Source organism: Ranitomeya imitator, chromosome 5, assembly GCF_032444005.1.
Source record: "Ranitomeya imitator isolate aRanImi1 chromosome 5, aRanImi1.pri, whole genome shotgun sequence".
Taxonomy (NCBI): domain Eukaryota; kingdom Metazoa; phylum Chordata; class Amphibia; order Anura; family Dendrobatidae; genus Ranitomeya; species Ranitomeya imitator.
In genome coordinates this window covers 391,692,415-391,704,688 of record NC_091286.1, presented here as the reverse complement: position 1 = coordinate 391,704,688, position 12,274 = coordinate 391,692,415, and the positions used below count along the sequence as shown (strand labels likewise).

The 12,274-nt window shown below is 39.8% G+C and overlaps 1 protein-coding gene across 1 annotated transcript in view; it reads right to left on the bottom strand.

Annotated features, from left to right (window-relative positions):
* Positions 1–10,956, bottom strand: part of CSMD1 (CUB and Sushi multiple domains 1) — a 3,308,788-nt gene extending 3,297,832 nt beyond the window's left edge. Inside the window, exon 1 of the mRNA XM_069726899.1 lies at positions 10,235–10,956. Coding sequence (XP_069583000.1) covers positions 10,235–10,322 — 88 coding nt within the window. The 5' untranslated portion in view covers positions 10,323–10,956. The remainder of the gene's footprint in view (positions 1–10,234) is intronic.
* Between the last annotated feature and the right edge of the window lie 1,318 nt (positions 10,957–12,274).

The window sequence follows — 12,274 nt, the reverse complement described above, 5'->3', positions numbered from 1 at the left end:
TAAATTTAATTTCAGTGTGAAACGAATGTTGAATGTGGTGGGTCCCGGAACAACTATTCAAGTACTTACATATGTATTTGATGATTTTCTGCTCTCCCCTACATTGGCTCCACTAGAAGGACATGTGATCTTGGGATCTCTGGCAGAGCTACCGTAAAAAAACTATGGGTATCATTATAATAATTCTAAATATTTGATGTACGTAACTGTGGCAACTTTACCTTAATAATATGACCCAATGTGTGGCTGTGGATCTACTGGACACCCCTGCACACATTCTTTTGATTATTAAGACAGGGTACTCTCTTACAAATATACGATTGAGATACTTGAAGATCTCTGTTAAATTAATGAGAGTGAATTTTTGCCCCATCATGTTGGACAACATTGAATGCCGATATTATTTTTTGTATAAAGTATGTCCATACCAACTTTAGGTATGAGGAGCATATACTTATTTTAAACTGTATCCAGGTTTACCAACCTTGTGTCTATACCAATGGTTTTCTCATGTCTTATTTATTTTATATCTTCAGTAAATAAAATTTATATCTTTTAATGATACTTTGGCCCTGTGTAAAGTCTCTTTTTGGATCATTTATTTATTTTTTGCTTTATGGCCACATGTAGAGGATAATTATTGTTGGTGTATCAATCCACAGTAATCCTACTTGCAGAACTTTTTCTACCAAAAAAATCAATGGGCCCCCTCTGTTATGGTTTGACCAAGCAATGCAGAGAATTATAATACCAGGTATCAGTTGTTGTTTTTTTCTAAATAGAACAAATAGAAATAATACTGTATACACAGTGCCTCAGAATACACATTTAGCAAAAAAAGTGGCATAGCAATGAACCACGCAGAGAAGGACCTTGAGAACGCATTCTGTGCATGAAACAGCCATGGGCTACGGACCCGCTGTATGATGTTCTTTTTGTATACCTTTCAACAATGCAAATAACATAAAATGCTGTTTTATCACAGTGTGTGGTGATTGCCAATCTACTTTTAGATATGTTACATTTGAACTCTCTTATACATTGTGCACCACACACGTAAATACCGCCTAATGGGTTTATCCTGTTTTAGGGGGTAGTGAGAACCTTTTTTTCTATAATATTCAGATGGGTACATGCCAGGAGACCGCCTCTTAATTAGCTAAGCAGGTAAACCATGTAGAGATGTGAAGCTGATTTTGATTTTAGAATAAAATGTAGCTTTTCTTGTAAATCACTTCCTTATGGATTCAGCAAAATGGTGGTGACGGACAGACATTTTTCTGAACCATAATGGGCCACCAAAAGTTTATTTTAAAAAAAAATTATACTCACCTCACCTTCGCTACTCACCGCTCATCTTTGCTACTGACCCCCCCCCCACCCTCCTCGCTCCATCTCATGATCTCCTGCCAATCGTGATGGGTTTTCATGACACCGTTGACCCCTGCGCACTTGCTCACAGTCCTCCTGCGGCACCATGACATCTGAAAGTCAGGCACAGTGCAAGAGAATCGAAGATTCAAAAATGAATGCGGTGGATCAAAGGATTGTTGCAAGGACCGGACAGATGGCAGTGAGTACTGGAGGGGCCAGAGAAGTGAGTATAGTGAGTTTAATAATTTTTTTTATATTTTTTTGCAAATTATATTTACTATGCTCTGGGGTCTGGGAAGACCCTACAGCATAATACGGGACATTAAATTTGTAGAGACTAACTTCTCCGCAAATTGAATTTCCCAGGAAAAAATGGACAAATAGGAAAATTTGAACTCATCTCTAGTACCAAGTTGATGCTGCATTTTTGACTTTGTATATTACACCATTAAGACACTAGAAGCTAATGATGTTCATTCTAATATGTAGTGGGCTGAATATGTATATAGTTCCCAGAACTCCAAATAGGCCAATGTGTGTTCAATGATTTACAGAAGATGAAAGCAAATGCTGTAAATATTGATCCATTAACACAAACTGCATGATATTTACTGTGCTAGCCATATACACCTGCAATAATGGCCAGTTTATTATAATTATTACTTAATTCCATTTCCATTGCTTTCCCTTTCCCTATGTTTCAATACCTTGTGCTGTGCTACTTGTTGAGTAGCTGAGATCTGACTTGGTCCTTCTTTCAGATTATCTGCTCTGTGACTATAGCTCATCTGCTTCCCGATCAGCTTTATGAATACTCTGTACAGCTCGAACATTCTACAGCATCTTACCAGTAAAAGCTTTGCATTCAGCCCGTTTACCCATTATATCAAGAAAGAAGCACTAACATAAGCACTAGTGACCACTTTGCATATTATTGGTCTGCTGTTCAAAAGGAACCGACTGCTAAATGGGTATTCAAAACATCAAGATAATTGCTTACTACTGCATTAAAGTCTATAATTCAGTTCCTATTGTGTATGTCCACCATTATAGACCATTTAGCAATTTATACATATATGGCAAACTACTGTATAGAAACATTTCCGTATATTGGTAGATGCTTTGAGTTACTCATTTTGCTGGGTTCTTGAGGTAAAATGCTGTATTATATTTCAGAGTTGCAGACAAAGTTCTTCTAATTGTTAAAGGGAACAGTTCGCAAATTTGTGGTTGAACATACCCCAATAAGTTTAGATGAGCTGGAGACAATTTATTTTCCCTATATAATACAGATTACTTTTCAGTTCCTTGCCTAAATGATATTTTTTCAACACTCCAGAATAGGTAAAAACTTAGCCAAAGGTGACCAATGCTTGGACACCATACCTACCCTGCTTGTCCCTGCAACTGCCATTTCCAAGTACTGAGACACTTCGAGGACAAAATTAACCATTGCAGACTCATCCTTCTCTTTACTTCCACTGCCACCTCTCACTGTTACAGGCAGCAGGAATGAAAGAATCACTGAAGTCATTAAGAATGGTGTGAGCAATGCCAATGTGTCAATCTGCACAAGGACCGCTTTCTGCCATATCTTCTTCTGACGCCAGGAGCTGCCATATCCATTCTGAACTGGTGGTAAGAGAGATGATAGAACCAGAAGTTCTGGATGGTGCAGGCTCCGTCCATCCATTTAGATTAGGGTTACTGGGACCTGAAGTGCTGTCCAGTATGATAGTGTGGGGGTATGTGTTGCCCAGCTTGCCAGCTTGAGTTCTCAGCTGTTCCCAGCCAACTGACGAGCAGCACGCCCTACTTAAGCTTCCTGCTTACTGCTGGAACCTGCCAGATTAGTCTTGTACTTCTATGATTCAGTCATTTCTATTTGTGCCTTGTTGAAACGTTATTCCTTGTTTTGACCTCGGCTTGTGTTTCTATTCTTTCATATTCTAAATTGTACTTTTCCTGCCCTCTTTATGCTGCCCGGCTACCTAACTACTCATGCCAGTCTGATCCACTGATCAAAAGCATATTCCGTGGCTCCATCCCAAGGGCCACTGTTTAAGCCCAGATCCTTGTACAGAGATTAAAGGGTGAAGCCCAGGGCAACCCCTGGGATGTGGTAAGTGAGGTGGCTTGTGGTAAACGCGCTCATGGCAGTCATTTTAGAGCTGCCAGGTAACCACTGACAGCATGTCCTTATAAAATAGACCTGTGCTTCAGAGCTTCTCACTATCTCACAGTGAGACTGCAGTGAATATTCTGGTCTCAAAGGAGGCTGCCTTATCACTCGAGAAAGGCAGAAGTGGAGATCAAAAGCAGGACACCAGATATGAGGCATATACAATACTTATCTGAAGTCAACTTTTAGATGGGTTGGAGGGTTGCTGTTAGCTGTATACAGACACTGAGGCAACAAGGAATGCTGAGACATTTCAGTTATGAAGCCTGAAGAAATGCAACTACCGTTATTGTTCTTATTATTCTATAGGAGAGGAATTAAATCAGGATCTATGCAAAAGAGAGAAAATGCTCAAACGCCACAATATTCAATATCCTTCATCACGAACGATCAATGGAGGTCCCAGTGGTGAGATCTTTAGGGATCACCAACTTACAATCTTTGCCCCTTTTAATTTTTATGTAAACTGAAAATATTTTTTTTTATGGTGGAAATATACCTTATCCTTACTGTTATGTTTATCAGCTTGTACACTGTTTGGTATAGCCTATTTACAAAGTGGAATGGTAATATGTGGAGTCTCACACCACGCATCACTCATTTCTGCACTTCACCGCCCAGTGTTCATAGCATCCTCAGTTTAGGAATGGTGAAAAATTATATGGGATATTGTTGTAAAGAAATACCCTCTGAATCATTTACTTTTTACATGTACACTTTTTGCATCTGTTTAAAAACTGCATTTGGGGTGCAAATGCTCTTTATGGCATCTATCAGAGAAAGAAAAATACATTTGTATGACGAAGTTGAACAATGAAAAATGATCAAACATTAGTGTTGCCTGGCAACCAAAGATAGTCTGCTAAACACCCTTCTGATTGACGCAGCCCACCAGTTTTAAAGATATAGCAGTGAAGATATTCGATATTCTTGCTGTTAACTATATCATTCCAGTATTCTGACAGATGTGTTAACAACATGAGCAGATATTCATAATGAAAAATGCATGTTCAATGAATCTCTGCCTCTATACCTCAGTTAGCCTCTATTTAGCATAAGCAGTGTCTCTGATACCTTCTTTCTTCATAGTGTTAGATTCATGCATGATAACTTCAGATGTGCAGCTGGCATTTACCATGAGTAAGATCTCGTTCTTGTAAGCATGGATAGTAAAAATGGCAGATGAAGCGTTACAATACATATGGTGAGGTCAAGGGGTAACTGCGTAGTCTCATAAATCCATACATTATTGAGTCATGCATGTGCTATGCAGTAGTCGGACGTATATATATATATATATATACGTATATATATATATACGTATATAGACGTATAGTTCCTACAAAGTAGTGCACAATGTACAGTACAGTAGATTCCTTTTGCTTATGCAGAGAACAGTGACAGTGAAATATGAAGACTTCAAAATTCCATACACACCACAGCTTATGAATTCAAAATGTGTGTAAATGCCAAGTTTCAAATCCATCATGTCTGGGTTTATTAAAGTATGTATGGATTTATGCTAAAACCTGCAAGCTAGTGCTCAAAACGTTCCAGCATCAGATCTGCTGCAGGTGCTCAGATTTACCAAAGCCTTCACCCTGAGCATGAAGCTAGGAGGCATACTACGAAAATCAGGTCAGCCAGTGCAACACACCTGAGACTTCACCATTGACCATTTCACTTCTAAGACTTTCTTATCAAATGAAACAGAGAAAAGCCTAAATGAAATAGATTTCCGACCAGTTATGTTTTGGTTGAATAAACAGCAGAGCCTGAATTTTTCACTCTACAAAGCATATTATATACATCCAAGAACTTTATACTCCTAGGAAAATCATTGGGTTATACGTCTTGTGCTTAGTATGTTCTTCTTTAACTGTCATAGACCACTGTTGAGTGAAATGGACTGAAATCCCAAAAGATTACAATATAGCATAGAAAACCATAATAGTCATACTTGTGTATAGATCTCACAGATTTATGGAATGGATTCATTACAGAGTTCATATTTAATGGCCCATGTGACCACTATGCTCTCTAATAATGTTCTCCAACTTCTTGTGCTACTACAGATCAGGTCTATGCTTACTGGAAGACATTGTTTTACAACATTTACAAATGAATGTTCTATAAATCATGCTTTAGGGCTCATGTAGAAGATGGTATTTTCAGTCGTAGTGTCATCCAGTAGGTATTTTCAGTCGTAGTGTCATCCAGTAGGTATTTTCAGTCGTAGTGTCATCCAGTAGGTATTTTCAGTCGTAGTGTCATCCAGTAGGTATTTTCAGTCACAGTGTGGTCCGGTAGGTATTTTCAGTCGTAGTGTGATAAGGTAGGTATTTTCAGTCGTAGTGTGATCCTGTAGGTATTTTCAGTCATAGTGTGATCCGGTAGGTATTTTCAGTCATAGTGTGATCCGGTAGGTATTTTCAGTCGTAGTGTGATCCGGTAGGTATTTTCAGTCATAGTGTGATCCGGTATGTATTTTCAGTCGTAGTGTGATCTGGTAGGTATTTTCAGTCGTAGTGTCATCCAGTAGGTATTTTCAGTCGTAGTGTCATCCAGTAGGTATTTTCAGTCGTAGTGTGATAAGGTAGGTATTTTCAGTCGTAGTGTCATCCAGTAGGTATTTTCAGTCGTAGTGTCATCCAGTAGGTATTTTCAGTCACAGTGTGGTCCGGTAGGTATTTTCAGTCGTAGTGTGATAAGGTAGGTATTTTCAGTCGTAGTGTGATCCTCTAGGTATTTTCAGTCATAGTGTGATCCGGTAGGTATTTTCAGTCGTAGTGTGATCTGGTAAGTATTTTCAGTCACAGTGTGATCCGGTAGGTATTTTCAGTCATAGTGTGATCCAGTAAGTATTTTCAGTCATAGTGTGATCCAGTAGGTATTTTCAGTCGTAGTGTGATCCGGTAGGTATTTTCAGTCATAGTGTGATCCAGTAGGTATTTTCTGTCGTAGTGTGATCCGGTAGATATTTTCAGTCATAGTGTGATCCGGTAGGTATTTTCAGTCGTAGTGTGATCCTGTAGGTATTTTCAGTCATAGTGTGATCCGGTAGGTATTTTTAGTTGTAGTGTGATCTGGTAAGTATTTTCAGTCATAGTGTGATCCGGTAGGTATTTTCAGTTGTAGTGTGATCTGGTAAGTATTTTCAGTCATAGTGTGATCCGGTAGGTATTTTCAGTCATAGTGTGATCTGGTAGGTATTTTCAGTCATAGTGTGATCCGGTAGGTATTTTCAGTTGTAGTGTGATCTTGTAAGTATTTTCAGTCATAGTGTGATCTGGTAAGTATTTTCAGTCATAGTGTGATCCGGTAGGTATTTTCAGTCATAGTGTGAGCTGGTAAAACCTTGAATGGCACTCGGACCAATGTTATTTGAGGGGTCCGTGCACATGTCCAATTTTTTCCTCAGACCAAGAAAAAAATTGCAGCATGCACAATTTGCATCCCATATTTGGATCACACTCGGTCATGTACATCAATGAGTCCGTGAAAAATATCGGACCACACTCGGATGACATCTGAGTGCAATCCAATTTTCATGGACTGAGAAAATTGTGACAATGGAGATATTTTTTCTTCTATCTTCTCCTCTTCTGAGAAAATAGGATCAAGCTGTCTTCACATCACTCTCTGATCAAACTCTGACGAGAGTTGGATCAGAATGTGATTAACATAATTGGCCCGATTCGTTCAAATGAGAGAAAATACGGTGGTGTGACCCTCGCCATATACTCAAACTTGCACGCCTGTCTACTTCACGTCAACATTACAATAGACAAATCCTTTAATTGTAGAGGAATGAGAAAGAAATGTAGATAAACTGACGTTTTAACCTTAAAATCTAAGATATCCACCTTCAAACGCACAAAGTAAAGTCGGAACTGAACTGATAAATTACTGTAGGGGGAATGAGAGAGCGAGTGAGTGGAAAAGAAGGAACATTTGAGAAGAAAAGCCCACACACAGCTTCTCACACACACAGCTTGCCTTTTGCATCTACAGGCAACACACGAATTGCTCAGTCTGGAGATGTATTCAGAGCTCGCCCAGAGAACATCACACACTTCCTCCTGCTTCTTCATTACCAGATCAGATTGCAAGGTCGCCTTCAGCGTAAACCATGTAAACAAGTGGTAATAATGAGTCCATCTATATTATATATTGTAATATATTGTAATACACAGCCTACACATCAACTTTTATGTATACACATTTGAATGAGTTACATTATTTGGTCAGGAAGGACATCATGGACAAAAGACATAGTCATGTTCTGGATAACCACACAGTACTCTAGACTTTCATTAATGCAACTGAAAACTAAGGAATGCAGATTTGCGTTAATAAAAAGTGTTGTTCATGTAAAGAATAACATTAGTAATATAAAACAAAAATCCTTGAAGACCAAGGTTGTGCACTAACAAGAGGCTGATGTTTAGACTTGGTCTACAAATAAAGGTCAATGCAATACTCCATATAAGTATATTGTACACACAACTATAAGATCCTGGGAGGGCATCACACCTCATAGCCAGAAGTGATATATTACCATGTGTATGCACTTGAGAAGAAAACTCATATTTTCCCAATCTGTACATATGCCTTTTAGCAAGGCTGCCTACTAACAGAGGGGCTTGTGATACTTAATTTTCCAAAGAAACCTTTGACTATGAGCTCCCCTTTAGTATTATTACCATAAACTGGCGATTTAATAAATCCCTATGGCAATGCCATGTAAAGAATAATACAACTGAATAGCCAACACTTTTCCCATTGGTTTAGACACACTTATATAGGACTAGACCCCAGTTAGTTTATTAATAGCATTACACCTTTGTAACTTACTCCATGGCACAAGGTATATAACAAAGTGTAAAATTTGCATAAAAATAGAAGCCTAATTAGTGTAAGGAGCAAAAATGTCCAAAAGTTAAACCTACTTTTGACTAATGAAAAGCAAAGAAACATGGACATAAATGTAAGTAAGATAAGATATCCATATTGTACTGTGTTTTGGAATATAGTCAATATTCTATTTCCACACAATACCATACAGCAGGTCATTAATGGTGGCGACTTGTTACAATAAATTATCTGGTGGAGATTGATTACTGAGTAAAACATCATAAGATCTGTGCAATATATCTCCCTATAAGGTGGATGCAGACACTGGCACTGTAAGTGATATATGACTACATCCCATTTTTCTCTAGGCTCCTAAGTATATTACTGTTTAGTGCACTGCCCTGGAGTTATCACGTCCTTTATCACACTGTGTATAGATAGATCACCAAGAAACCCTTTTGTAAAAAAAAAAATCAGCATTGCCATTGTGCAGATCCAGGTATATTCCAAACATCTAAAAGTCTACTTCCATTTGAGGGCTATCACTTCAGCTATCCTATATAACCCCAATCATAAGCCATTGCATTTTCCATTCATGTAAAGCAGCATTGCCAGGATCCAGACTCACTTCAGTTTGAGCCAAAAGTCTGCTGCTTCTTACTTGTAGCCCACTAATGTAGGACTTGAGGGTCACCACCCAACCTATCTGGTGTAACCACATCCTTCATCATACAATGCAATGGTCATCAATACACCATCTAATTATCCATTATTTGTGAGGTCTTCACATGTTCATGTGTAATGCATACAGCTAAAAAGTCAGCTATGTAGCCCACTAATGTAGGACTTGATGGTCACCACTTTATCTATCTGGTGTAACCACATCCTTCATCACACAGTGCAATGAGCATCAATACACCATCTAATTATCCATCATTTGTGAGGTCTTCACATGCTCATGTGTAATGCATACAGCTAAAAAGTCACCTATGTAGCCCACTAATATAGGACTTGATGGTCACCACTTTATCTATCTGGTGTAACCACATCCTTCATCACACAGTGCAATGAGCATCAATACACCATCTAATTATCCATCATTTGTGAGGTCTTCACATGCTCATGTGTAATGCATACAGCTAAAAAGTCACCTATGTAGCCCACTAATATAGGACTTGATGGTCACCACTTCTGGTGTAACCACATCCTTCATCACACAGTGCAATGATCATCAATACACCATCTAATTATCCATCATTTGTGAGGTCTTCACATGCTCATGTGTAATGCATACAGCTAAAAAGTCAGCTATGTAACCCACGAATATAGGACTTGATGGTCACCACTTTATCTATCTGGTGTAACCACATCCTTCATCACACAGTGCAATGATCATCAATACACCATCTAATTATCCATCATTTGTGAGGTCTTCACACGATCATGTGTAATGCATACAGCTAAAAAGTCAGCTCTGTAACCCACTAATATAGGACTTGATGGTCACCACTTCTGGTGTAACCACATCCTTCATCACACAATGCAATGACCATCAATACACCATCCAAGCATCCATCATTTGTAGAGCTTGGGGGCTTGCATCTTAGCACACCATTTATCACACAGTGAATATATTTCCATATTAACCTCTTCTAGAATTGCCAGAATCCAGGCTTATGTCTGTTCCTTGCAGCTAAAAGCTCTCCTCAATTCACTATGTCTAACTTAAGGGGCTTCCACCTCAGCCATCCAGTGGCCACACTGGTTGATCAGCAATAGCAGAAGCCCCTGACATAACTAAGTACTAGGCATAAATCTTACCCTTAGCTGCAGTGAGGAATCCTATGCACACCAACAGCAGATACTTCAATGTCCCCAGCGCAGTCATGTCTCTGTAGTCTCCACACATCCACACGGATTCCTCAATGATATTTCACCGTTCTCCAGATTGATCACCAAATACAATCAAATAGGCAGAAAATGGAGAAGTGATCCAGGTTATGACGCCACCTGAAGTTGCCTCTCATGTCATCATGAAGGTCCAGGCGAGCCTCTGCAGGAGACACCTTCCTGGTGAGGACCAAGCGATGGGAGAAGCTGAGGATCACTGGTGCTGAACGGACAGCGACTGAGGCAGTGTGAATCCAGTCAGGTCTGATCCAGGAGGAGGACAGAGATCGAGGCAGACACTACACTGTACAGAGCAGGCAGCAGAAGGAGCTGGACTCAACCATCACTGAGCACAAAGAGGGGAAAGAGACTGAAGCTGCACAGAGACCTCCCTAGCATCTACAGGAGGAAAGCCCACATACTAGACACAGAGATGAGGGAATGGCAGGCAGCTTGCTCTAGCTTCCTTCACATGACATCACTGCTCAATCTGCAAGAGTTAAACTTTCAGCCAACTTGCAGTCCATAAGATGTGCTCAGTCCAGGCAGTGTGAGTCTTGGAAGAGCTGCAGAAGCAGCTGAGGCATAAGCTCCTCTCTCAGCAGCCAGAGCTGTTTCTAGGCATCCTGCTTGCTTCTCCTTGTCATTGCTATAGGACTGTGGCAGTCATCTCAGCACAAGTCTGGGGCTCACATAATGAATCCTAATTAAAGTCATCACTTGTTTCATGGCCCTTTACACAAAAAAAAAGGTAGATGTTGAAGAATAGCCATCAAGGACCTTGGGACCTTATTAAGTGTCTGGATAGTTCATTTCCAGTTCTTGATCAGGACAAATTGACCCTTTTTTTTACATATCGAAGCGAAGAACTGATGTCTCCTTGAGACGGGATGGATTCTCACAGCAGTGTCATCAGTAATGACTGGTGTAGCTAAGAAGGATATCTCCTATTAAAAGCTTTCGCATAATTCCACATTCACAGGCTGGGATTTATCTGTGACTTTTGCTGATGTCTTTGAACTCTTTCTGCCTTTGCTAACTTGTCGAATATTTAAAAACCGAGCTGCACGGTCCTGCAAAAAATAGAAGAGTGTCAAGGGAGCAGCGTAACACAGAGCGGCAGGGAAAAGAAACCTCTGTCACATGTGCTTTACATTGTATTCTATTGAATCTGTCTGCCGAGGAGCATTACACTGATACGGCTATCATTACAGTTATTGTGCTTCATCGGCAGAATTAACATAATGCTGGGCTTCTCTATGCTGGCAGCATTATCAAGCTGCTGCGGATTTCCAGGCTGCAGTCGGAAGCTATTTCCGTGCGGGTGGGAAGGGGTTAAAGCATCAGCATCCACATCTATAAGAAGCTTTTGATCAGAGGAAATTCGCATTAATTGTTCAAACAAGTTTCCAACTGATCCACTAGGCTTTGGGTGCAGAGGCGCAGAGAGATCATGTGCTCTATTTGAATAAGATTAATAAAGAAAATGGGCATCGGAGGAAGCTGACTTTGCTGTGCGGTTGTGAGTGCCACAGAGGTGATTGCAGTCTTTAATAATGCAAAAAAAAAAAGGGGGTGAAAGGGAAACTTGTGTGATGCTGCTGCCATCTAGTGCCCGCAACTCTAGAAGTCAAGTTTCTGATGATTTTATTCTTCCCAGATAATTATAGATACATGTTTTTTTAAAAAAACAGAATTTCCCTTAAATCCTACTAGCTGCATAATCAGAAAAAGTTTGATTGTTCTTTTCTGTCTGAGGCTGCCGCAGATTAGATGGAAATGTAACATTTTTGCATTATCGGCGGTAAACTGAGTTTATTATGTATACAATTACAAACACATTTTAAGGCAGCATGGTGGCTCAGTGGTTAGCACTGCAAGCGCTGGAGTCCTGGGTTCAAATCCCACCAAGGACAACATCCGCAAGGAGTTTGTATGTTCTCCCCATGTTTGCGTGGGTTTCCTCCGGGT